The sequence below is a fragment of the Musa acuminata genome, chromosome BXJ3-6, assembly GCF_036884655.1.
Source record: "Musa acuminata AAA Group cultivar baxijiao chromosome BXJ3-6, Cavendish_Baxijiao_AAA, whole genome shotgun sequence".
Lineage (NCBI taxonomy): Eukaryota > Viridiplantae > Streptophyta > Magnoliopsida > Zingiberales > Musaceae > Musa > Musa acuminata.
Genome location: NC_088354.1, coordinates 2,613,076 through 2,640,069, shown reverse-complemented (window position 1 = coordinate 2,640,069; position 26,994 = coordinate 2,613,076). Strand labels below are relative to the sequence as shown.

The 26,994-nt window shown below is 42.1% G+C and overlaps 4 protein-coding genes across 5 annotated transcripts; 1 reads left to right on the top strand and 3 right to left on the bottom strand.

Annotated features, from left to right (window-relative positions):
• Positions 1 to 1,213: 1,213 nt before the first annotated feature.
• Positions 1,214 to 4,333, bottom strand: LOC103986670 (pentatricopeptide repeat-containing protein At1g15510, chloroplastic). Its single transcript, XM_009404737.3, has one exon. It carries the CDS (start codon positions 4,247 to 4,249, stop codon positions 1,604 to 1,606), a length of 2,646 nt encoding a protein of 881 aa, XP_009403012.2. The 5' UTR covers positions 4,250 to 4,333; the 3' UTR covers positions 1,214 to 1,603.
• Positions 4,334 to 7,004: 2,671 nt separating this feature from the next.
• Positions 7,005 to 13,398, bottom strand: LOC135583673 (uncharacterized). Of its 2 annotated transcripts, none has more exons than XM_065154600.1 (6): positions 13,161 to 13,398; positions 12,213 to 12,371; positions 10,036 to 10,203; positions 9,647 to 9,798; positions 8,094 to 8,260; positions 7,005 to 7,369 (listed from the first exon to the last, which is right to left on the bottom strand). In XM_065154600.1, exons 1-6 carry the CDS (start codon positions 13,258 to 13,260, stop codon positions 7,315 to 7,317), a joined length of 801 nt encoding a protein of 266 aa, XP_065010672.1. In that variant the 5' UTR covers positions 13,261 to 13,398; the 3' UTR covers positions 7,005 to 7,314. The 2 variants fall into 2 exon arrangements, with proteins under 2 accessions (XP_065010672.1, XP_065010671.1); XM_065154599.1 differs by having other exon boundaries at positions 9,647 to 9,801; positions 13,161 to 13,391.
• A 5,618-nt stretch (positions 13,399 to 19,016) lies between these two features.
• Positions 19,017 to 21,600, top strand: LOC135639718 (uncharacterized). Its single transcript, XM_065153583.1, has 9 exons — positions 19,017 to 19,110; positions 19,199 to 19,316; positions 20,089 to 20,125; positions 20,291 to 20,360; positions 20,438 to 20,542; positions 20,637 to 20,787; positions 20,893 to 20,975; positions 21,076 to 21,169; positions 21,266 to 21,600. Exons 1-9 carry the CDS (start codon positions 19,080 to 19,082, stop codon positions 21,351 to 21,353), a joined length of 777 nt encoding a protein of 258 aa, XP_065009655.1. The 5' UTR covers positions 19,017 to 19,079; the 3' UTR covers positions 21,354 to 21,600.
• A 2,514-nt stretch (positions 21,601 to 24,114) lies between these two features.
• On the bottom strand, positions 24,115 to 26,323 carry LOC135640037 (uncharacterized). The gene is made up of 3 exons (XM_065154127.1): positions 25,706 to 26,323; positions 24,809 to 25,636; positions 24,115 to 24,641 (listed from the first exon to the last, which is right to left on the bottom strand). Exons 2-3 carry the CDS (start codon positions 25,487 to 25,489, stop codon positions 24,357 to 24,359), a joined length of 966 nt encoding a protein of 321 aa, XP_065010199.1. The 5' UTR covers positions 25,490 to 25,636; positions 25,706 to 26,323; the 3' UTR covers positions 24,115 to 24,356.
• Between the last annotated feature and the right edge of the window lie 671 nt (positions 26,324 to 26,994).

Here is a 26,994-nt window from a genome sequence, read left to right as displayed (position 1 = left end):
ACAAACTAATAATGGTATATATTTAAAATTGTATTTTTATGAGAATTGTGTTCTATTTTCTTTTATTTCACTTGCCTTAATTATAATATTTTGGTGAAAGCATTAAAGATATTATAAGGATATTCAAAATATATTTTAGCTGATATAGAATTATTCATATTTTGTTGTTTTTATTTTAAAAAAGAATACCTATTCAAAATCATAATTTTCGAGATTTATCATTTTCTATTAGATTTTTAGTTAATTTTACCTCAGTTACTGTGTTTTAGAGTATGATTACAGTGTTTGGATGGATATTTCAAAAACATGGACGGTATAAATTATATATATGAAGAATTAAATCGATTTAACGACTCTTACGTCTTGAGACTGCTTTAATTATCTTACGAGAGATATTTTTAAAATTATGATGTATAAAAATATTTTTTTGAAAATATGTAAAAAAAGACTTTTATCTGAAAAAATATTTTTCGAGATTTCACACTTATGTTATTTTATTATTGGTAAAGAATGGCTACGGAATTTGACAGGTGGACTGCTGGTTGAGACGCCGAGACCGCGGCTTTGCTCACGAACCGAAGGTGTGGAGGCCGCACCTCTCGAGAATCCCTCCATCTTCTCCCGTCGTGACCTAACTGGTCGGTTAAGCCGCAGGGGAAGCACTTTGCTGCGGGCGGACCCCACGATCAGCGATGGCGTTGGAAGATCATTGATTGGACCAAAAGCCGACGCGTACTCGCTGCTGAGATCATTGATTGGACCAAAAGCGTTGTTATTACATGGCCAATGGCCACTCCGTTCCCTTTCGTAGTCTGTGACGATCGAAACGTCGACTGCGCCAGCCATTCGACTAAAGACACGTACAGCGAGCATTACACTTTCACTGATTTGTCGTGGAAAAGGAGTGTTGGAGTTGCTTATCCTGAAATCATTCTTTTTCCACATCAAAAAAGAGTTATCCTACGCATCATCTGATAATTTTCGCATAAGGACAAGAGGTCGAGAGAGATTTTATTGGGAACCTATTAAATGAGAACAAATCCAAGGAATATTCGTCTCGCAATCGTCATGGATGACATAACCTTTGATCGCTACGTCCTTAATTTAATGGTAACCCGCACAGCTCTGTTGGGGGGCGTCGTTCGCGAGGGCCCAAAGCATGTGAGAGTCAAGCATGCTAATAACTATGTTTCAAATCATGCCATGTTCATCATAATTCAAAAACCCAAAATATATTATTCAATCACGTATGTGGCTGTGGCTGCACTTAACTATGTCCATATAACAGTGACTGGACAAATTTACATCGTCCAAACAGCATGACTGGATACTAAGAATAATAATACACATGTTTTCCTGTTTCTATCTAATCCAACCATTTTGTTGCATGAGGCGGCGGTGTGTTATCATGCACCAGATTACCATGTTCGATGTGTTCAGAATGAAGCACTTCTTATCATAATGCTTGTAGGGTTTTGGGAGCAACCGATTAGCATTGCCATTCTCAACATGAGGCATGGATCCCCGATGAATTCCACCCAGCATGCTACCGCGGATTCATGGCAACACCAAGTGACCAAATGATTTTTGCCATCCACTAATCTCACCTCATGCTTCCACCCCAGTAACCTTCGTCTCTGCAAGAGCAGCTTCCATCTTTGAAATGGTGAAATTGTTCGGTGTCCCTAACTGTAATCTCACGGCGAACAATTTTAGAGATCAATTTAAGAATGCTATGGCAATTCTGACACATATACAAGTTCTTGGTGACCCAAATAGGCATGCCGGGCGTGGTATTGATGAGCCCGAAAGCAACAGCTAATCTTTCACTGTGGCCACAGAAGATATCAGACTTTGATGCTTCCATCTGAGCTATGGATTGATCCTCAGGCAGAGTGAAACCTGCCGCCTTTATCCTATCATACAACCCCTTTAACACTGCATAGATCTCCTTTATCTGCGGGTGCGACTCATCAGAACTGAGAAATGCATGAACAACCCCCTTTACCTCCACCCAACTGCATCCAGGATCCATCTCTAGCCCCCTCTCCCTCATAACCTTCCTTGCTCTTGCCAGTTGATCCCATCTTCCGCTATCAGCATATAAGTTACATAAAAGCACATAATACCCTACACTTCTGTCATCCAATTCGAAAACATGTTTGGCAGCATATTCGCCAAGCTCAACCTGGTGGTGAATTCGGCATCCATTCAGCAAGGCTCCCCAAATGGCAGCATCTGGCTCGATAGGCATATCATTTATGAACTGGTGCGCTTGCCCCAGGTACCCGGCACGACCCAAAAGGTCCACCATGCAAGCATAGTGTTTTAGGTTTGGCGTTATCGAGTACTTCCTCTTCATGCTATCAAAATAGTCCCAACCTTGAGATACCATTCCTGACCTACTACAAGCACACAAGAGACCCACCATCGTAACCTCATCAGGATGCACACTAGCTTCTATCATTTGGTTGAACAGTGAAACAGCAAGATCTCCACGTCCCTTCCCTGCATAACCTGTCAGCATGATGTTCCATGACACTATATCCTTCTCTTTGAGTATGTTAAACTGTGTCCAAGCATATTCCATCCTTCCACACTTGACATACAGATCTAGAAGAGCATTTGGCAGACACCCCTCATATCCTAATCCGCTTCTTAGAGCTTGGGCATGGATCTCTTTTCCGCACATCAATGCTCCAACAGCAGCACAAGCAGAGAGGGCAGCAATGAAGGTTATGGAGTTTGGCTTCACATCGACATGCATTTGGCGCAAGTAACTCAAAGCCTCGAAGCTCCTCCTGTTGATCCTCAAGCCCGATATCACCGAACTCCAAGTGACCACATCCTTCTCCGGCATCTGCCTAAAAACCTCTAAGGCCTTATCGATGCATCTAGACTTGGAATACATATCAAGAAGTGCATTTCCAACCATGGTGCAAGGCGTGATCCCAATGTTCCTCGCTAGCTCATGTACCTTAGTACCACTATCCAAACGTCCCAAAGAAGCACATGATGAAAGAACACTAGCAATTGTGACCTCATCTGGGACTACATTGTTCGCTCCCATTTGTTCAAACACTTCCAAGGCCTTATCAGGTGAGCCATTTTTCTCGTAACCTGATATCATAGCAGTCCAGGATACGACGTCCTTAGACTCCTGGCGCAAGAAAATTTTTTCAGCTTCCTCCAAGTCCCCGAGAGTGGTGTACATCTGAATCAACGAATTATGCACCGAAACATCAGTTAGAAAATTCATTCTTATAGCATAACCATGAATCCCCTTCCCAAACTCGCTGTCAGGCAACAGACCAGAAGCAGAAATCACGCTAGTCATTGTCATAACATCTGGCTCCAAAGAGAGATTCCTCATCGTCAAAAACAGCTCCAGCCCTTCGGCACAATTCTCATTCTCAAAGTAGCCTGCAATCATTGCATTCCAAGAGATACAGTCTCTCCTCGGCATACCATCAAACACGTTTCTGGCAGTAGCACAGTAGCCACATTTCGCGTACATGGTAATGAGAGCATTCAGAACATCAACCTCTGAGCTGAATCCGAACCTGACCACATGTGCATGGACCTCCCTCCCCCTAATCAAGTCCGTGACACCGCCGCAAGACCTCAGAACGCAAGGGAAAGTATACAAATCCGGTCGGGCACCAGACCAAAGCATCCGGTGATACAAATCCAAAGCCTCATCCAAGAACCCGGACTTGGCGTAGCCCCCAATCATCACATTCCAGGAGAAGACGTCCCTCTCGACCATCTTCCCGAACACCGACCACGCCGACAGGAGGTCGCCGAACCTCACGAACATGCTCAAGAGGGCGTTCCCGAGAAGGGTGCTCAGGCAGGTGATGGAGGAAGAGGAGGAGATGTGGGAGTAGACGCGGAAGCCTTCGTCCACCGCGCGCTTCCATTCGCAGAGGCGGAGGAGAGCGACGTAGGCGTCGTCGTCCAGGCGGCCGCCCTCCGCCGAGTCCAAAAGCTCGAGGGCGCCTTCCAAGTCGCCACGGATGCAGAGGCGGCGGATTCCGGCGTCGGGGTCGGCAGATGCGGGGGCCGGGGCAGGGCTGAGGGCGAAGAGGTGTTGGGAATCGTGGGAGGAGAGTGGGTGCGGGTTCGGGAGGCGGCCGGAGTGGAGGTTGAGGTAATTTGGCCGCGTCGGGTTGGAGAGGAGGCGGAGGAAGTGGTAGTGGTCGGAGAAGAGGAGCGAATTGCGTGGCCTGTTAGCAGAAATCGCCATCTGTGGAGGAGGATGACATGGTTCCGAGGGAGGTTTTAGAGGTCGGGTTTTAACGCTGGTACACGATAAGCGTGCCGGGTGCGAAGAGGATATAGGTGCGTGATCGGACAGCATGATTACTTATCGCAACACGCGGAGCATTTTGATTGGTCTAAGCAGAGGCTGCCAAGTCCATCTTTCGTTACTGCATTAACAGACTACGGTCGGAACTCCTCTCAACGAATGACGTGGCATCATCTTAACGGTTGATTGGAGAGCGTTATTGCCTTACTACGGACGGTGGAGACTATTCTCAACGTTCGACGTGGCGGTGCACTGACCATCCGTGGCCTGCGGGCTGCCCGCGATGGCATAGCTGTTCTCATATGGTTGATTGATGACCTCACCATCATCGCGCCATGCCATTGTGCCTATGCGGTTATGCACCAATTGACGACCACACCGTCAGAGGTCGGCCTTGATCAGCTCGACCTTTGGGACGATGGTAGCACCGTCCTCATCATCAACTACGTCAACACTCTCCATAGAGTTTCCTCCGTCGATGGTTGTCGTATCGTTCCCTTTTCGATTGTGCAACCATTGAGAATCGTGACTTGCATCGTTTAGTTGATATCGATCGTAGCTAATAAATGTTGCAACCGTCGCAATCGTCTCCAACCAAGGTAGGCTCACCGTAAGGATGTTGCACATAGGCAGCCATGCATGCAATCGCTACGATGCTCCGTTTGCATACACAACCACTATTTGTGATTGTGTTAATGACCACCAAAGGTCATCGCTCTCAATAATACTATTATCGACAATAAGTTATTGATAGTAGTCAATCGATCAAACACAAGGAATCTCGTATCGGTCGCAAGCTAATGACATGACGTACTAGATAGAAAAATAGATCGATAACACAGATAGATTATTCAAACATCATAAATCAAAACAAAATAATACCTTTTCGCAAGCAAAGAGTGCAGAGCTAATAAATAGATCTAAATATAAAATAGATTTGAAATACTTTTACGATCTAAAGTATTTGATTTCAAAACATTGCTCTAGTACTAATTCTAAGCGTAAAAAATCGTAATATGCTACTATTATATGAAAAACTTTAATGCTATAAATTGAAATGAAATAATAAAAGATCAAATTTATGATACGCACCATTTGATGTCATTTAGAAAATGTTTATTTGATCTGTAGGTGTACCATCGTCGAATCCGAAAGCTACAATGATGCTGATTTGTAAAAAGAACTAGACTCTCATTCTCTCTTCTTATTTTTTATAGGACCATTATGAACAATGAGTTATGAATAAAGAAAAATGAGAAAAGATTTATAAACTATCAATAACTTAACATGACTAAGGAGAGATGAGAGAAGATATGTAATCTCTCAATAATTATGTCATGTATCCATGTTGATTGTCTAGGAGATATTGTCTATTTATAAGCAAAAGTAAAAAGCTTAAGATAAATAATTAGGAGAGTCTCACCCATCAAAATTATCTCATCATTCTATTAATCATTATCCATTATTAGAATTCAATTATATTTATAATATATCTTATCCATTATTAGAATTTAATTATATTTATAATATATCTTATTTAATTTGATAGGATCATATAATCTAATATTTATATTATAAATAAATTATTTAGATTATATCTTCCTAAAAAAAATTTCGAAAGAATAGCAAGAATAAGTTAGAATCCTAAAAGCCCTTCGAATCGAGGAATACGAGATCGCAAGAAACCCGATTCTTGTAAGATGAGGAGAATCAAAGTCTTCTTTCAGGAAGGGAAGCGAGATAGATCGAGAGTTGACGACAACCTCGAGAAGGATCGTAAGCTTCTACGAGAAAGACGAGGTGGAACGGTTGGACTGCGCGAGGAGGCCTTTTCGATCTTTATACTATTCATATTGCACGTGATACTCACGTGTCGCACGTGTCGACTCTCTGTGGTGGGATGAAGAAGATATAAACAAAAAAAAATCACAGAATTAACATATGAAATGTTTATGCAATCACACACAGAAGGCCGCAGAATTATGCGTGCGCACGAGGACACGCTGGTTCAAGTCAACATTTAATTTGAGCCCACCTTTTGGGTTCCTTAATGGGTTAGCAGACTAATCGATAGATAGAACCAACCCGACGCTAATACAAGTGAACAAACACTCGAGCGCAAAATGATAGATTCTTTATTTCTCCAACAGAATTGGGCATAATTTTTATCTTCGTAATCCTTCATGTCCTCAAATTAATTCTTAAGAAATAATTAGTTCTCCTAAGGTTTTCTTTTTTATCAGGTCCCTTTTACCAGTAAATAAGTTGGCCAGACTTAACTGCTGTGTCTTCCCCCGTTTTCCCTCCCTCTCCAAGGTTCCAAGTCTGAGCTTTTATTTGTGCCCCTCCCCTCAAGAAAACCTACACTCTTGGATTATAAGCAAACACATGGGAGGAGGAAGTATCAACAACACTTCTATGAATGCTGCCAGCAAATAAGACCAAAAGCTGAGAACGCATAGTATCGACACCTGCAAGTCGGGCACGGATGAACCCAAGCCCTACAGATGATGAGATCATGGGAGACGACCAAAGCCACCCACCTTTCAAGGAGACGGCCGAAGGCCCCTCCTACCACATGCCAGAAGCTGGGAAGCAACTCAACCTTCCAGAATGAGAATGGTAGAACGGCAGGTTGCGGCCACCGGAGCTCCTTCCTGATTTGTCGGAACAAGAAAAACGATCATGAGAATGACGACAGGTAATAAATTTGGATTCAAACTATAAAAATGACCTGCTCCAGTTTGTCAAATTTCACATTCCATATGACCAACAATCCTCAACTCAGTCAGACAAATTATTGGTTCCACGACACTCGTGTCAAAGAATCATGACGGGCAAACGATACCTCGGATTTGAACAACCCGACTTACCCGCTCCACACAAACCTTCAAGGCAATTTCCAAACAAACCTTTCACATAATAATGACCGGAGACACCTGCCCCACTGAAACAGTCATTTATTACCTTCCAAGGCAATTCTGCCAAAGGAATCAAACATCTCAAGAATATCCTTCCAGCATAATATACACGAAGCCACTTGGTGCCGAGGTTCTCCTGTTGGGAAAAGCAAATATATCAAGTTTAATACATGCAAACTGATCAAACAAAGAATGCGAGTACTATTCTTTTCAGATACAAATTTTAGTCTAGGCCTACATAAAACTGCAAGATAAACAACCAAAGATGGAGGAAACAATCTCCAGCTTCCCAAGACCGGCTAATTCCTCATTTTAATGGAGAAACCTAAGAATATCATGCATTATACATTTGACTAGAAGCCACAAAAATGGGCTTCTCACCGGTTTCGAGCTAGGATATCACAAGCCCCTCTTCCTAAGTTTCACCCAGTCAAAATATCCTGTAGCAGTGAGCCACATGACGACGTTTAGAAGCAAACTATGAAGGTAAGGGGTCAGAAATTTCTTGGTAGATAGAAGGTTTCTCGTGGATTTAATTCCAATCAGAAAGCAAGGTCATTCTTTAAAATAGCAATATGCCACCAGGTATCTACACTTTTGTGTCCAAGGTCTAAAGCTCCTAGTTACATTACAAATTCAACTATGTTTACCGAGTGAATTCCAGCATTGGTTAGATAATAGGATTATTGACTGATGCATTCCTCACCGAAGAAACTGCTGATAGGCAGACGTAATAAGTAGTCACCAAACACACGCACACAAAAAAAAGAGAAGGTCCTAGTGATTTTCTCAAGTAACACTATGTTCAACAAAATGACAACAAAAACTCCAGAAATTTTAAGATAATAATGTATTACTACCTCTTGTAATAGGTGTAGCCTGCAAAACCGACCCCACTGGCAGCCACAAAACCAAGAAGAACCAGCAAAGCAACCAACCACCCAGACATCCCACTTGGCTTGTCACTTGGATCACTGCTGCTCATATCTCCACAGGCTTGCTGATTACAAGGCTCCTGCTTAACGGGCTGCAAACAATTAAGAATAGTAATTAGACACAATGCATGAAAAAACTAGCTTACAATACGTTCCAACCCCTATCAAATGCATGTCAATATAAAATTGGTGATTCAGGCCTCAGGTCAAAAGCTTCAAATTGGTTTTGTGCTGTTTTTGAGCTGAAACCTTGTTTTAAGCTAAAAATATCCCGGTTTCTGCCACTTCAAAAATAACTGTATGACTTCTGGTTGAATTTTTGCCATTTTAACCAAAACTCATTAGTTTTTGCTACTTTGATTTTTATAACAATCAGCAAGTTCAATCATTCACTTACGAACAATTAGCAAGCTTAACTTTATAAATATGACAGGAATTGATAAATATATTCTAAATTTCATCACATGGGATGAAGAAATGATCCAAGCCGAACACATGGTAATTGAATTATATATAATGGAAAATTGCAGGAACTGAAGGCTCAAACAATAGACCTTTACTCAAACAGTGGGATCAGTGCCCATTGATCTCAAAGCTTAATTCTAGTAAACAAGACAGGTTCTAATATTCATATTCTAACAGTTAGTTGAGGAATACATAAGTAACTCCTTCAGGCCCATACTTTCCCTGGCAATGAGTTCATTCTAAGATATTCTACCACCAAGTTCTGTCAAAAACCAAAAGAACTAAGAGGACATTTTTTTACAAAATCTCTTCATCTGTGGATAGATAACCCCCAGAAGCAACAGCATGGGTGTATTCTAGAAGTTAAAATATAGTTCTTTTTTACTTTGGTCTATGGAATCCAGGCTATGGAACCCAAAATCTTCAGTCACTCAAAGTGAACCTTTTAAGATGGATAACGAAATTATAATATGTAGATTTTGTTTTGAAATTATAAGGAAAAAGTACAACTTAAAGATAAATCATATGAATTGCCTTGCAAACATTATTTATTTTCTTTTTAAAGGACTTTTTAAAAATATACTAAACCATCGAAACAGTCTGTAAGTTGACTCCAGCCATTGGTCAATGGACAAACAGTCCAACCATTGGCCAATTAAGAAATTATAACCTCAAAGGCACATTCTTGGAAGGTTCCCAAATCGAAATCTTGCTATTTGCTAAAAAGAAGTTAGGGACTGCCTTAGTTGATGTTCTCTTATTCAAATCATGACAAGAGAGAGAAAATTAACATTCATATGTTCGAATTGGGGCAGAACTTCATGGAAGGCTGTCAAATCAGAATAACTTGTCAGACTGAAATCCTATGAGCACATTCTAAATAGATCCTCAAGTACTTCTGGCTACTTCTACAAAACATGCATACAAAAGGCCATTCACCCTTTGATCGATCCAATTCATATGATGTTAAAATGACAAAAACAAAAGTCACCAGAAAGCATCTTTTGACTCACCATTTGTTGATCTGAACACCTACTATCATCCACTGGGTAGTGTTTAATGGATGAATCATCAGTACTTGCATAACAGCCAACATCTCTGTACCGAACTCCACCATCACAAGGGGAAGAACATTTCATCCATGGCCCAGCAACCCATTTAAAAGCTTCTGAAATTTGTAGAGGTATTAAGTTGCATATTCATGATGGGTAAAATCACCTTTATTACAATTAGCTTATCAGACATGTAAAAGGAAGTAGATTGTATACCTTTCTAAATGGAAAACTTAATTATCAATTATTATATACCGCTACCAAAATTGAAATCTTTGCATCTGCTTGTTTACTATCAATCCCATCATGGTGACACAAAAAAAGAGGATAAGAAATGCAATGATAGCTACCATGTGGTTTCAATTGCACAGCCAGCTCTGCACCAGTCTTACAGTAACCCAATTTCGTGTTCTTGTCTATGAGGTAAGGGTCTGAGCAGTCCATGCAGCATATGTATTCATCACCAAAATCTAACTTGTTCTTGCATCTTGTGCACCTGTTTGTTATCCTTGGGTTCTCTGCTCAGAAAATAAGGATCCTTTAGAACAAAGCAATCTTCAAAGTTCAAACATAAAATCCATCTACCAATTACGGTTGCTTAAAACCAAAGATGTTAACTAGAAAATATATCTACGTTTTAGATCTCTGTCAGGAGTCATTAATGGAAAAATTGACCATAGGGTTGTTTACTAGGAGGCAAGCACACATAATGGAACATTCACATTCAAGCAAGGAAAACAAAAATCAAAAAAACAAAGAAAGTCAATGCTTTCTGGAGAACTTCACTGGTTGGACAAGCATAATATCCATTTAAGTCTCAAGTAGAACTTCACTTGTTGGAGATGATGTCATCTAGATCAAGTCTAGAGCACATGTAACACCCCATTAGTTCCACACGGAAATGCTACACATGCATTTAGTGACTTACAACTAACAAGTTTATGTGTTCTCAACTAGTGTTTGGATAGGCCTCACTCCATTGAAGCTGTTGGATAACCTAATATTAGGGCAATTTTGTGGACCTTTCCATGTGGACCGACAAATAAACTGAGAAGTGTGTTTCTTTGGTTGATCCAGCACCAATACCTTAAATGTAAATTCCAATATGTACACCAATCCATGCAGGGTAGCATGCATCAAGATGTGTGCTTCCTTAAGTGACATCAAAATATCGGATATGGATGCTAGGTTACATGGAATGGCTACTGTAACACACCGATTAGTCCCATATCAGAAGTGGACAAGACTAAGATTGATTCATAAGGGTATGATGGGGGTATTACTATCAGATTCAACTTAAACATTGTGGCCACTGGTTTGGGCTCAATGAAGTTAATAGGTTCGTGACAATTAGTATCAGAGCTGATATAGTATTAAGGCATGGTGAAAGGCTTGAGTAGGAAAAGACTAGACATCAGAGCTGACCTAGTATTGAGGCATGGTGAGAGGCTTAAGTAAGAAAAGTCTACCCGTGAACATGGTAAGAGGACATGTTATGGCGTGGAGCTGCCATTGAGCTAAGCTAGGCCTTGATAAGGACGTCAAACCCTAAGTGGGAGAGTTTATAACACTCTAATTAGTCCCACATTGAAAGTTAACAAAGTTAAAATTGACTTATAAGGGTCGGGATACTACTATCAAGACTTGCTTAAGAAAGGTTGTGACTCTATGAGGATATGGATATGTGATCTAAGTGACAAGATGTGTATTTTTTACTCTATAAAATCGTATGCTGTTGATTTTAACTAAAATGCATAAATAAAATGGTTTTGGATCTCGTTATCTATCTAGTGGACAATACTCATCCTTACAACGAATAAGAGATATGAACTTCACAGCAGTCGAAGATATATTATTTCTTTTGAGTCAAGGACAGAATTACACATCAGTTCACCAAACTAAGAGAAGTGAAGATATTTGCAAGCTAAGTGAGAAATTTATCAAAGAATAAGAGGGCACAATCTAGAGTTAGGTATTACAAGAAAATATCACAACTTGTTTAAACATTGATGTGACATAAATGATAATCCCAAGTTCAGGAAATTAGACATATCTTTATGCGAGAGAAGACAGCATATGTACACCTTGTCTGATTAATGCCTCCTATCTCAGTTCAAGATTAAACAAGTGAAGTATGTTGTGAACTATTCCCAAATGTCAAAAGAAATTGCTCAAAGTGCAAGCAAATTGGCATGATGATGATTTCAAAGTACAAACAGAAATACTCTGCCTTCATTTTATACTTTAGAGAATCTGAAATTACATCATATAATCACGGATGTCTAAGAAAAGGTAGTACATGAGGCCAAACATGGACACTCAAACAAAGATGTTCTTCTTTTGGGTTGTGTTCAATCGATTTCAAGTCAGAAGGTGAACTACTTAACCAGCATGCTTAAAAGTTGGAAGAAAAACTGTAATTACGTGAATATGGGATCATTGTACAGACAAGCTAAAATAACATGCCAGCGAGAAAAGCTGTTATCCTCTAAAACTTGAAAATATGAGAATAGAAGGACAATGATACCTGGTTTACAGCAGTGAAAATGTGTATGGAAGGGAAGGCATGGTGGATAAGCTGATTCCCCACAAAGACCATTGCAGTTATCTGACTGATCAGCTACCACAAGTCCGGCTCCACATCCACTGAGCCAGATGCTTTGACACGATTCAGTCCAGAAGCACCCTGCAATTCAAATAGAGAACACATATGCATTGTTGACCTGCCAATATATTTCACCAACTTATTGAACAAAATGAACATGTCATATTTGTGTGTGCATACACTGGTGGAAGCAATAACAAAAATTACAAGAAAAAAGATAGTAATATCCAATAAAGCTCTCAGAGCTTCAACCCACTAAATGGCCCTAGATCAATGAAGTTATACAATCTATCAAGACCTCAGTTTGACAAAATCCTCCACAAAATTCTATTGCTATTTCAGTCAATGTCAGGGAGCCTGATAAGCTGTAATGGAACATGGGGGTACCACTCTTACAGGCTTCGGTTTCACCAACTACACCATGCCGACCATCTAAACGAACTAAGATTTGCACGCTAAGCTTTTAGAATACCGTGGAAACGAAGCTAGTAAAGCCTCTCCCAACAGAAACATGAGAAAAAGAATATGCTCTTCAATCAAAGCTCACAAACGCATTCTAATCCTGATGAACATTAGACCACAATTGAAACAAAACGACTAATTACAATAGACTGATCAGTTATCTCAATAGGTGGAACAGAAACAAAATCACATCATCGATACTACTCGTCTTAAAGCACAGTGGAATATCCGAATAAATTGAGGACCGATCGAATAACAGCCAATAATTAGCAACCAGATGAGCAGAACAAGGACCAGTAAGTGAAACGGAATCCTAGTCTCGAACATCATACTACGTGATCGATCCCGAAATGAGAGACTAAAGAATGATAATTCAAGAAACGAGACGATTAGGGTTCGAGGGGTTACCATGCGAGGGAAGATGGTCCGCAATCGAAGGAGAAGGGTGAAGGATTAGGAGGAGGAGAAGGGGGAGAAGCGGAGGGAGGAGGAGCTTAGAAGGCAGCATCTCCTCGCCTATCGGCGTCGACGCACACGCCACCGACGCGAACCCCCTCTTTCTCGTACGGGCTGGCGTGGGGTGGTACGCCGAGAGCTGTCTCGGCGAAGGCAGCGCGCAGGAAAACCGAAGGCAGGAGACGAAGCAGTTCGATTGGGTGAGTGGGACCCATCCACGACGTGGACCGCGTTCGTCAGGTTGAGCGATCGCCTTAACGTCATTGGCACGGGACCCACCGCTCGGAGTGCTCTAACAATGGATCTCTGCCGTCCGACCCACGGCCATCAATCAAGGTATTTTACTCGTTTGTGAATCTCAAACAAAGTGCAGCGGAAGCGGATCACACCCAATAGAGGATCCGAAACCCGAAACGTTGAGTACGACGTTAATATTCGTGCTGGTCACAACGTGGCCCGTTGCATTGCAGCCCACAATTGAAGGAAGAAGGCTGTCGGCCCACTTAGATGGCATCCCAATCACCAGTAGTCGGTAATCGTCCGAGCTTCGTAGGCTCAACATAATAGACAAGCTATCAGTATTCCACTTCTGGATGGGGCATCTCTCCTCCTTTTGGTGCGCACCCACCGCCACTGCAAGCGTTAAGAGGCCGAAGGAAAGCCCGGAGGATGGCTCGCGCGTCGCCTGCAGCCTAAACGGAGCATCGTCGATTTGTGTGGTAGTCCATAAAGCCTACCGCATGTGGTAGGCATATGCAGGGAAGCTGCAGCAGCTTTCTCTGATACCAAAGATGGCGACTACAAGCATTTCACCTTCCAAGACGCGACGTGGATTCTGCCTTTCACACAAGGAAATTAATATAGAAGAGATAGAGGAGGAATAGATTCCGAGCCCATCATAAATAGGTTATCACTAGTAGCCGAACCAGTTTGACTTCTGCATCCCTTTTTGCTTGGATATTGTTGTTTTCGCAAGGATTCCTTGCTCCCAAGTGCAGGTCAACAAGGAGCAGTCGGGGTTCCGTGGGATTGCCATCGCAGTGCCCACCTTGCCTGCGCAAATATGCATATGTAGAATCAGCATTCATGCGAGGTATCAAAGAAAAGTTCTTTTCTTTTCCTTCATTCTTTTTCCAGGAGTGTCGACGTTTTTGTCGTTATGCAGATGCAACAACTGCTTCCGGGTATATTGCCCGGTATTCCAAACCGGATTAGGAGGAGGTGAATGAAGAATTTATTGTGAAAGAGTGAGTTAATACGTATTTATAAATGTTGTTGGAGAGAGAGAGAGAGAGAGAGAGAGATTTCTTTTAATTATATATTTAAATCATATATTTAAGTTTATGATTGATCCTTAAATCATAGATTGATTGATGATTAGAATATATAAGGAATATAAGATTATCATTTTATATTTATCTATATAATGATCTATTATATTCCTGTAAGATTGAATTTTTTTGTCAATGATATTAATTTTGACTCTACTAGTTCGTCAAAAGTATGGACATGAGAAATATGTAGTTGACATTTGATAATTTTATCTCTAATAAAGTATAAATCGATAACAAGAAAATTAGGTTGGCGTATAAGTAAGCGGCACAGATATTATCATAGTATATTGTAAGAGTGGATTATGAGATAATATCAAGTTCATGTAGTAGATTGGTAACTCAATTGAATTGGTAGGGATGGCTCGACATTCAACTTCAGTAGTGGATCTTACGAGTGTGTTTTGCTTCTTGAAACTCCAACTAATCAGATTTGCTCCATGGAAGATAATGTAGGCTGATGTAGATGTTCTATCATCAGTGTTGTTTTCCTAATTATAATAAAAAAAGACATGAAGATGAAATGATGAGTGCTTACAAAAAAAAATTTGTAATTGAGAATCCATTTAAGATATCGCAAAATAAGTTTTAGTACAAATCAATGTATAATGGAAGACTGATGCATGAATTATGATAATTTATTAACTACAAATGAAATACTTGGACATGTAAAAGGTAAATACTATAATGAACCAATTACTTGTCAATATCGTAAGAGATCCATAGTAGGGTTATCATCATCTAATTTAAGTGACTCAATTGTAGAGGGTAATGTGATAATTTTTTAGCATTCTTCGTATTCATCTTTAGTAATATATTTCGAATGTACTTCTTTTGAAATAGAAATAGTCTAGAAAATGTGAACGTTAATTCTACTTTTAAAAAGTTGCTTAAGGTTCTTAGGTCCTTGATAGAAAATCGATCTGTCAATTACTCAATGATTGTTTGATTTCCGTGGAATTATTGTCTATGATAATAATGACATCCACATAAACCAAGCACCAAAGAATATTATGTTCGAGGGAGTACTTAATGAAGATGCAAGACTTAAATTTTGGTATTAACTTGTATGAAACGTAAGGGCATAACTAGGGACAATATAAATAATAAAATACTTTGAGTTTATAAAGATATCAAATTTTATGAAATAGTTTTTCAAATAATGAGTAGTGTTGTAAAAATAGAATAAGTATACCGTTAATGAGTAGACTATAGTTTGAAATGTTGCTAACTAAAAGATTAGTGATGTAGATGCTTAGTATAGAATAGTGAGACCAGTCTCAACTAAATGTCAATGTTTTCGCTGGATAGACCCAACTAATTGAAGTGCATATGGTAATGACCTGAGATGTTATATACCACAATGAGAGATAAGTTGTTAGGGCTTGAAAGAATACCTTCTTCATCAAAGTAAATTGTTTTAATAGTACACTAGAAGAAGTTCTCGACCAGCTTTCTAAAATGAGTAATGACTATAGTGACTTTAGATTTATATTTGAATGATAGAGTTAAGTGAAGTAATATATGAAAATAACATAAAATCTAAAACTATCAAAGTGGTGGAGGTAGAGCCCTAGACATCAATGTAAATGATTTTAAGTATTTTGATGCAGGAAGATGTTCTAAAAGATAGTTTGTGACTTGTATTACTAAAGTAAGTATCACAATGAGTTTTAATTCTAATTGATTTGAAGGTTAGAATGAAGTAACAAAAAATTAGCTATTATTGAATGGAAGATAGCAGGTGACCAAGGTGACGATGTCATACATCAATTAGGGCAATAACTAAATCAAAAGCGATTGGTTAGGTATTTTATGAAGCTAATGACTATTCGTAGATATAATCTTTATTCTAGCCTCAAACCAAAAATTAGTAAAAAAAAACTCAATAGATTTGTTATTTTATTTACAAAATTAATAGATGAAAATAAGATTTTTTTTTATGTGAGGTGCACATAAAACATCATCGAGTATAAAAGTATTTATGGATGAATTAAGTATTATGAAACCAGTATTGTGAGTGATAGGGATTTCATCACGTCACCAATGATGCTATCTTTACTGCCTTAATAGTCAATATGGATAGAAAAATTTTATAAATCAAAAGTGATATAATGAGAAGCATCGAAGTCAACAATCAAATTACTTTAAGGAGAAAGACATATCGAGAAGATACTATAATAAAATAAGGAAAATCCAAAGTCAACTGATAATTTGGTTTGGATACATAGATTTTGAAGATTTGATCTGTTGGAGAAGATCAAATCTAAAAAGTGTACATTGGAAAATTTGATCTAACAAAGGAGATCAAATTTGATGAGTGCACAAGGGAGGATCAGATTTGAGATGTGTAGAAAATGTTGATCTTTTTCGTTCTCTCCCGAGTCATTCTCTCGATCATGAGTTCTGATGACATAGTCGAAAGGATGGTGGTAAGCAATGGACTATCGTCGAGACGTCGATCGTGGATTCGAGGCACTAGTGAGTTTGGCGATTAACGAGCACGGGATGAGGATGCCAGTAAATATGTTGATTAGTAGATAGGAGCAGAGGAAACACCCACTAAGCAGAACTGCATAGCGATGAAGGATTACCAGAGAAGCTAGTCGATCAATAGAGGAGGTTGATCAGATCAACAAAATAGAGTAGATCTGTTGCAAAACATATCACGCTAGGAGATTGGTGGGGGGGAGTCACAAGTCTTCGTTCTTGATGTAACACTATAATATAAAAGTAGAAAGTGTTATAAATCAGCAACAGGTAGACGAGGAAGAGGAACAATGGTCGCTAGTAGGCCAGAGGAAGAGAGAGCGAGAAAAGAGTCCTGCTTAAAAGCAAGAAGGCTTTGATACCATGAAGAATTTATTGTGAAAGAGATAATTAAATTCATTGAGATAATACATATTTATACAGGTTGTGAGTGGAGAGATTTTTCTCAATCATATGCTCAAATCATACAATTGAATTTATAATTGATCCTCAAATCATAGATTGATGGACGATTAGAATATGTAAAGAATACAAAGTTGCTATTCCATATTTACCTATATCATAATCTTCTATCAGTAAGAACCTAGTACGATAAGATTGACAACCCGCCTCAACAACTTGATAAGTAACATTGAGGATGTTACCTTAGCAATACCACTTTGACTTACAATAGGTGGATATCGACTCTTAACATATGGAATATGAGGTTAAATCGTAAGTCCTGAATTTAATGCATCTGTCGCTCACAATCGGATGAGCCGTAGATTCATAATTATGTATCCGATTCTTCTTGCGACAATTTAATGCCTCAAACGTAGTGTAAAAAACCCAGGCACGTTTGCTCGTGAGTCCTCAAGTCAATGCATCTATTGCTCACAACCAAATAAGCAAGAGATTCATAACTATATCTTAGATTCTTCTTGCGACGATTTAATCTCCTGCGGCTCTCTAACGCTACCCACAAAAACACGAGACCACATAATATTGTAAGTGAATGGAAAAGAGGAGATCAAACATTTCATAGTGACTCCATCGTTCTTTTGAGTTATGGAACGTAGGGGCAGGCGCTTCCACCTGAGACACCTCACTTCACCGGTGAAGATGCATGAAGAGGACCAGTCTTTACGCGAAAGAGACTTCCCTTTTCTGAAAAAGAGGACCTCGAGGTCAATGTATTACTCCCTTATGAGCCCAAATAAACGTCTCGTATTTCTCTTTCCTGCTGGATCGTAGTTCCGATGACAACCGGGACAAGCATCTTCTTCATCCAGCTTGATCTCATGGAGGGGGCCAAAACACAACCCAATCCACCTTGCATCATGCATCATCACTCTGTTGGCTGATGAAGCTGTTAACGAAGTGAGCCGTCCCTTGTATAGAATTGGCAGAAAGCAGAGATGGTGGGAAGCAAATATCTGACGACAGAGGCATCCTTACATGCCTATCTTCTTCGGGTCATTGTCATGTAAGCACTTGGAACTAGGAAAGCACGCCGCACTCACCCCATTTCCTTGCCCTTGTGTTACTTCATTTGATTCTCTCCTCTGCAATCAACGAAAACCTCTGATGGCTCGGTAAAAGCACAAGCTAGAGTTCACGGTAGAGATCGTTTTATCTGGAGACAAGTGTTCGATACTACTCTTGTAGGAAACACAACCGATCCGGGAAGAGTTACTCGATGGGTTATATTATTGTACAAAGAAAGATATGCTGCTGGTTCCTCCTCCACTTCCGTCTCGGAAGCATCGATTCCCGGGAGCAAATCCTGCATACCCACAGATTCTCTGCCTGCAACAAAGAAAGCTTCACTGACCTTTCTGCTATGCTGCTTGTCCCTCTTTCTACCCCGGTCTATAGGCCTTTCCGAAAGAACAGCTGCGCAGTGAAAGGCAGGCACTGTGCTGGGATGCGGATTCCTTGGTTTCCTTCCTCTACCATTCCACCAGCCACGCACCGTTATAAATAGAGGTTAATCGGGCGACTCCTCACTGCAGCGGAGCCTGTTGCAGCATCACCGGCACTTCCCCGCACAGGGTGGGTGGTGATCCAAATGTACCGCGGCGGCAGCTCGTATGCCTCCGGTCGGCCTCCTTCCCCTCTGCGTTGTCTCGCTCCGCAGCCTCGTCCATGTTCTCTTCCACGTGCATAACGCGTGCGCATCGAATGCAGGTTCGAGGTCTGCGACCAGGAGGCATGTCGACTACGGGAGGACTTATGTTGTCCGGCCCAAGGGCAGACATCGGGCCACCATCGTCTGGCTTCACGGTTTAGGAGACAATGGCGCAAGGTACGAGCTGCTGCTCTTCTTTTGGCTGCATCCAATGCAAATTACAAGGCACTTTTTGGGAACGCAGCCATAGATAGGATTTATTCCCTTGTCGATATAAAATGATTACAATGGTTATATTCTCGTGCCTTCCCTGCACATATTCCTAGTATTGCTTTACCTAAGATGTCATCTCTGTATTCTCATTTATGGCGTAAAGGAAAGACAGGGAATGGAACAGGTGGCGAATGTCAATGCACTATTAACAGTCGGGAGGGAACAACTCTTTAGCCCCTGTCAAATCCATGCAAAATTCCCACACCAAACAAATGCTCTTGTCATTCTCAACGAATAGTTTATTCGGTCGGGGTTTTCATTGTTTATGGATCACATTCACGAATCAGAAATAACAAGTTAATCGCCTCAATTAATCATTGTGATTCTTTGAGATTGTGCTGCTTTCTGCTTCACGTTTTGATGGCTAAAGTACATGGGAGTCCAACCAAACCTTGGGAAGAACCATTCCGATTAGCATACAAAACAACATCATGCAGTTCTCTACTGCTATATTTGGCAATTGTCTTGTTATTTCCTTTTTCATGGGGAGATGTGTTCTTGAGGAACATAGGTATCATTAAATTTAGTGTTTTCGGTTGATTATTGTGGAAGCTACAATGATGTGTATAATTACATTGAAACTGTAGGCTGTCAATGCAGTTCTTACGCAAATAGCAATTCCACTACCTGCATGAATTCACCTTCTACTACTTCTTCTTCTTCTTCTCTTTTGCAGCTGGTACCAGCTCCTGGAAACTCTTCCTCTGCCAAATGTAAGATGTGTAAACATGGTGTAATCACTCGTTAATCATTGGCATCCTTGTTCTTTGCGGCTCCTTTGGATTTCGATGCATTTATCCTCCCTGTCTACTGGTAACTTGGTAGTTCTGTGAGATGGTTTCGGTAGCTAATTCCAACACGAATGTGTGCCATTGCAGATTAAGTGGATATGCCCCACTGCTCCTACTCGACCTGTGGCTCTTTTCGGTGGATTTCCATGCACTGCATGTAACTCCCCATGATTTGCTTAGCATTACTCCATCTTGACCGATCTTATATGACCTCCTCTGTTGTGTTCCACGCAGGGTTCGACGTTGCGGACCCTTCACAGGATGGCCCTGATGATGCCGATGGATTGGAAGCTTCAGCAGCACACATCGCAAATCTTTTGTCGTCTGAGCCAGCTGACGGTATAGCTTTTGATGTTAGCATCGTTGTACTGCTGGTTAAGTATACTGACTCTTCTGGGATTGATTCCTCCCTCCCTCCCTCCGATCGGTACAGTAAAACTTGGAATCGGTGGGTTCAGTATGGGTGCCGCGACTGCCTTGTTTTCTGCTTCTTGCTTCGCACACGGAAGATACGGAAATGGAGGCCGATATCCCATAAACCTCAGTGCAGTCGTTGGTCTCAGCGGCTGGCTTCCCTGTTCCAGGTCTGTTCCATCGCGAGTCAACGCAATCCTTGGATCTATTTCTTCTTTATTATTGCTGTGCGTGAATCGGAGGCATAAGAGTTACTCGGTCGTTCTTTCATCCAGGAGCTTGAAGACCAAGGTGGAAAGCTCACAGGAAGCTGCAAGGCGAGCTGCCTCCTTGCCACTTTTGCTCTGTCATGGAACAGGTACCGTACGTAGCATTTACCTCGTCGAGATTGTTGGATTTTTTATTTGATCCGAGGAGCGTTGAGCTTCTCTGTTTTGTTCTTGCGCTGGTTATGGCAGGGGATGGAGTGGTTCCCTATAAACAGGGAGAAAGGTCTGCGGAGACGTTGAGGATGTCGGGGTTTCGAAATCTCACGTTTAAGGCCTACAATGGGTATGTTTCTGCCGCTGTTTCTCGACCTTAGGCCAACTATCATGCTTTGCTTTGCTTTGCTTTGCTTTGCTTTGCGAGCGATTCGGAACAATGCAGACTCGAACACTATACGATTCCGGAGGAAATGGATGCCGTCAGCAAGTGGCTCACCGCGAGGCTGCGGCTCGATGGGTCTCGCGCTTGACGCCGGGACGTGCCGTGTGCGTCCTGCGATCGCATCGAGGCGCAGCTATAGAAAGTACACCTAACTCACCCAGTATGCGTATGTGCTCAGGTGCTCGTCGCGGCGATATGTGCCGTGAGAGTCGAGTGTGTCTTGTGATAGCCTTGTCTCCCTTTGGCCTCGGAGTGGCTTATCAGCTTGTTTGGTGTACATTATCTATCTTCCTTTCTACGAATGAATGAACAGAGTCTAATTACTTTTGTGGTAATCGTTTTCAGTGTACGGTAGAGGGAGGATTCGTCGTACACCTGTTTTTTTTGTGCTACGTGGGCAGCATCTGATCAGATCAGCTGCCAGCTAATAAATACTTTGATATAAATATTAGCAAGGGAATGTGTCTATGTAGGATGGGGAGGTGGTTGATGTCATGCAATTCTATGTGGAAGCTTGAAGAAGAATACTCGAGAGATGCCATTCCAACAAGTGGCCTTTCCGAGAAATATATCCAAGTAAGTCAGCACTAGAAAGGCCAGCAAAATGTCTATTTGTTGCTTCGTTCTATGGTTGAGTAACCACACATTGAGGTGCATCTACCTACATGCATAACTTGTTTCCAGAAGAGAACAGTGACTGTATGTGTGCATGTTAGTAATGAAAAGTAATCTGGGTTACTTTGTACGCTATAGCATTCCTGCACGTCCTCGTTAAGAGTATAAATATGACATAACGATATAAGAAGAGAATTCATGATTACCTGGTATAAAGAATTGATATTGCCGAGAGACGACAGTGCTGCACAGCGAGGACCCATACAGGTCGATCGGTACTCACTTCATAGGAAATAAGCCATCTCGCTCGACGACGTACAAGTCAATGTCGAACACCACGAAGCATTCCGTAAGATTCGCAACGGCACCGATCGATGTCAACCCATACGAGTCGGTCAGTGTTCATCCGTAGGGTACAAGTCATCCTCCCGATGAGTTGATAGCTATTAAAGGACTACGTACGATCGGCCATCTCTTCGCATGTATAAAAGCTAACTCAACTCTCCGAGAGAACTTCGAACACTCAACTCTCTCTTATTTCACTCAACTCTAACTTTAGCTTTGAAGGGGTCAAATCGAAAAATCTCTCTCCTAACCTCGGCAACGTAGAAGCAGGCGATGAGGCCCATGAATCAACTTGACTCGACGCTCACTTCTGTCACCCAAGTCTTCGCATGGGCAACCTTATACATCCGGGCTCAGATCGAGACGCGCTAGCTCCTCGGTCACTATGTAAAGATTCACAAACACCGAGTGTCTTCCATTAATGGCTGAGTCAAGGTAGATTTTGTTACTCAAAGATTGTTGTGTCAAAATATTGATACCGTTACACAACTGAGATCTTTCTTTGTGGTGGTAGATTAGATCTAAAATCAATAATGGACCAACTGATACAACCTATTTTCTTACCAATCTGCCTTACATATTCCACGAAGAAGCAATATGTGATGCAAAATGGAAGCTATGAGATTTCATTCGTTTTTCTTGCCCTCTCTTTTGGTTTATTAACAGAATGATCAGGTGATGAATTTTATCTTCATTTTAGATGTCATGCAGATGTTCTTGAACCACCCCGGGAAGATATGTAAACTTTCTCAACATACGTCGGTTCTCCAATCATCTTTGTGTAAGATTTTATGAGGCACTGGACATGGATGGTCGTCTTATTACTACCTGGTTTTAGGTTTTCCACCTCGCATGGAAAAATTGGAACCCAGAGAACTTGCCATCCTTGCTTTTTGTAGAAGCCACTTTAGCTCCTTTCCTCATCTCGATGGTTTTCATCTACTAAGCACAAAAGCTCAAAGAAACTCGGTTTCTTCTTACAAAACTTCAACCAACATTCTCTCTACCTTTCAGTATTCTTTGACATACTGCCCCTTAAACCTTTTTCTATTTGAGATCTTAATGTTTACTCGTAGAGGATTCTATATTGGTTGGTAGAATAAATGGATATCGGAAAGAGATTCTGGCTTGTTTAATGAACAGGTAACAATGAAAGCAAAGGAAAACGAAACCTTTTCATCCCTTGCATACAAACAGTCCAATAATCTCAGCTGGCTCCGGTGTGGATTTGCTATCTAATCTCTCATCATTCAGCTAGTCTAAGCTTGAAAGCTTTTCCTCCATAGTATGCTCGTCCGTGTTAGATTCTTCTGTACCCTGTTTGTGCATTATGTCTGCAAGTAGATTGTCGATTAGACGCCTACTACGAACACAGATTTCCTAATGGCCAATATTCGCAAAAGAAAGCTATTGTACCGATTATACAAGTTAGTTCAGCTATGAACATTGCTTCATTTCTTGAACATCTCGAAACAGATGGCTCTCCGAACTGAAGAACGAAGGGCCAATGGGCTCTTCATTCAGATGCATGGAGCATGCAGCTGCGCAACAGAAATCGATTGTGTGCATGGCTTTCACAAAAGAACCTCCACCTGTATTCAACTCATTTCAATCAAGATGACTTCGGGGGTCGGAGATAGGGCAGAAGGAAACAGTGACCGAGCAATAGTGGTCTTACCGCCGCCAAGGGAAGCAGCTACGTCGGTGGCGGCGAGAACGACTGACCAAAGCGGTGACTCCGGCGGCGACGGGTTTGGTATCGGGGCGTCGGGGCATGGTTACTGAATTGGACTCGATCGGATCGGGCCCCGTGTTTGTGTGTGTGTATATATATATATATATATATATCTCACTGTGGAAAGTAAGTAAGCTGACATAATGCATGCCAATTAAGAAACAATCAAACCAAATTAATACACATAAACAGTGCATCTGTTCATCTCTTTCTGACTGCATTGTTGTAGTTTGACAAACAAAAATCACATTTATGTTTACAAGTGCATAATTTAATAGCATATTTTGCAGTTACAATCTGAAGCAATATCTTATGTTTATTGTGCTAACAGGCCATATCATAAACTGGTATTCTATATGCACAATGCACTTCCGAAGACACTTGTATCATCTGCACTTACTGTTTGTCTTCTTCGGTTGATGTAGCCCAGAGGACAGTGGCTCTGACCAAAGCATCCATGGGGTCAACACATTTCCCCAGCAGTGGGTCGTCCGCGGGTAAGAGTCCATGCATGTAATCAGAGACAAGAATAATGCTACTGACAGCCCTCACCAGAAGAACTTGAATCGATATCCTCAACAGATTTCTTGCACCTTCCATGTCTTCCCTGTCGAATGCCTCCCTTGCAGGGATGACAATGTGCTCCATGGTTGCTTTGTCGGGTAGCAGCACCTCGAAACCCTGCACGAGGTCATGTTAAAGGTAACATGGTGGTAGCCTCAAGAACATCGAAGAGAAGGAGAATGTAAGTGCTCATGTCATCTGCGCATGCCATCGGACACAGAAGCATCATTTCTGGTTTGTACATCTCTTCATCTTTCGATGGCAATCGTGTAGCGATGGCTTACCTGGTTTTCGAGTTTTTGCTGATACAGCCGAGCGACGATTAATGCGTCCATGGCAAGAATTCCTATGCGAGCGTTGCTTCCCATTTCAACCGGCTTCAGGTTTGCTGCTTTCAGTTCCTTGGCGACACAGTCGCCGGCGTCGAGGAGTGGCACAGAGCACCCCTCGGCGATCTCATCGCGCCAAGCGTGCGAGACGTGGCACGGCATAGCGATGCAACGAGCTCCAGCCCTCTCCAGGAAGACCCTCTCCCGACGGAGATTCTCCACGACAATAGAACCAGCAGATTGCGTGCAGCAGTCCCAACCGCTCTGATGCAGAGCGAGCTCTCGGTTCAGCACAGGGTTATTGCAAACGACAAAAGGGGGAGTCTCCTGCCCATCCGAGGAGCTCCATTGGACGAGCTTCTCCAAGAACCTGAGGGTGGAAGCCGCTGAAACCCCACCCAGGACACCCACAGTGTTAGACAAGTCCAGGAAAGGACCGTTGTACCCATTCCCCGAAGGAGACGAAACCGGCTCGGGCTTCCCAGAGGTGGACGATGTAGAAGCTGGTTTCGGAGCAAGAGAAGAAGTAGAAGATGGCCGAGATCTAAAATGGATCCGGTGCTTGTTCAGCTCCTCCACGACGTGGATAGGAAAGTTCACAGCGCTGTATGACAATGCCACGCTCCCATCAAACATCCTGAGCCTTCCGAATCTACGTTCCTGTCGCAGCAAATCTCACGATCTAGCGTTTAAAGCTTGGATCCACCAGGAAACATTATTGCTCTGCTTCGATTACCGACAGTAGTTACCTCGAATCCCTCCCATTCCAAGATTCTCAAGTACCTAAACAGAAATCTTCGGTAAAGATGCAACTCCTGAAAGAAAATGAAGCTCGATTTATAGGAAAATAACCTGTAAGAGCTCGATGTTTCGAGGGGGGGGAAGGAGAACGGGCGAGTCGACAGGGTGACATCACGAAGAAGCATCTCGGATCGTTCGAAGATACTCGATGAGCTCAATCATGTAATGTCTTTTCCACCAGCACAAAAATCCAAGAAAGAAAAAGAGTAGACTAGCGAAGAATCCACGGCACCGTACCTTACACGCCTTTCATGAGCTGTCCGTCTTCCTGTCCGTCTTCCATCAATCTGACATTGGATTCTCGGTGAGATGAAAACAAAGCAAAAAACAGCGATGATCATTGACTTTTGCTCATCTCAGACTACACCTAATTGGGCTCTCTCGACTCTACTCGACTGCAGTGAGTTTATTCACTTCTCTATTTTACCGATGGAAGAAGAAGCATTGGAATTTGGATACATCTGAAGAGGATTTTGTCCATTTCTGTGGCTGCTTCACCGGTCGGTACGGAAGTTTATGGTCCAAGAGGGTCATCATACTTGCACCCATCTCCTGCAGCAACCAGCAGCTTTGCGCATGCAAGTTTCTCGACTTGTTCGTCCTCGAGATTTCCGCAGGCTCAGCATGCTGAGGGCACCTCCATTTTTCCTTCCAGTGGTGGGGCATAAGATACGGACTGCAGTGACCCCATCCATCGCTCTCCTGTGAGATGAAAGGATGGACTTCACATCCTCCGGATTAAATATGATGAAGCTGCGTTATCCTAAGCTCAACGGACCGGAGGACGCCAATTGGTGATATTTGCGCCGTCGGCGGACTTGTGCGGGGCCCAACGTGTGTCGGCTGCATAATTAACGTGCGTAATCGGCCACTGGACTGCCGTGATGGGCCGGATCTCGGTCGGTCTGCCAAAAGCCCAACTTCGAGGGATACTGCGACGGGACCCATCGCATCGGGTGACGGCGCCAGTAGAAAGTAAAATGGAACGGGAGGTTACTGCATCGCATGACGAACATGATCGAGCAATATAATATGAAGCAAGCAGGTGGTAGGCAAAGGCGCCGCCCATGCACCAAAGAGGATGGTCCACGCACGAATGGCATCGCCTTTATGATCTCAACCACTCTCGCGCTTCCGTCGCCGCCGACCGTCCACCACGATTGACTCGACTCCGTGTTTCACGTTGGCGTGCAGCAAACATTTCTTGCACGTCCCAAACTCACACCTGAACGGATCCCATCTCTGCGTGCAGTCACAAGGCAGGTGGGCGTGGGTGGTGGTCGATGAGGGGATTGGTAAGGCCTTGTTCTGCTCCGAACGCGGTACCCACACTTGCTCGA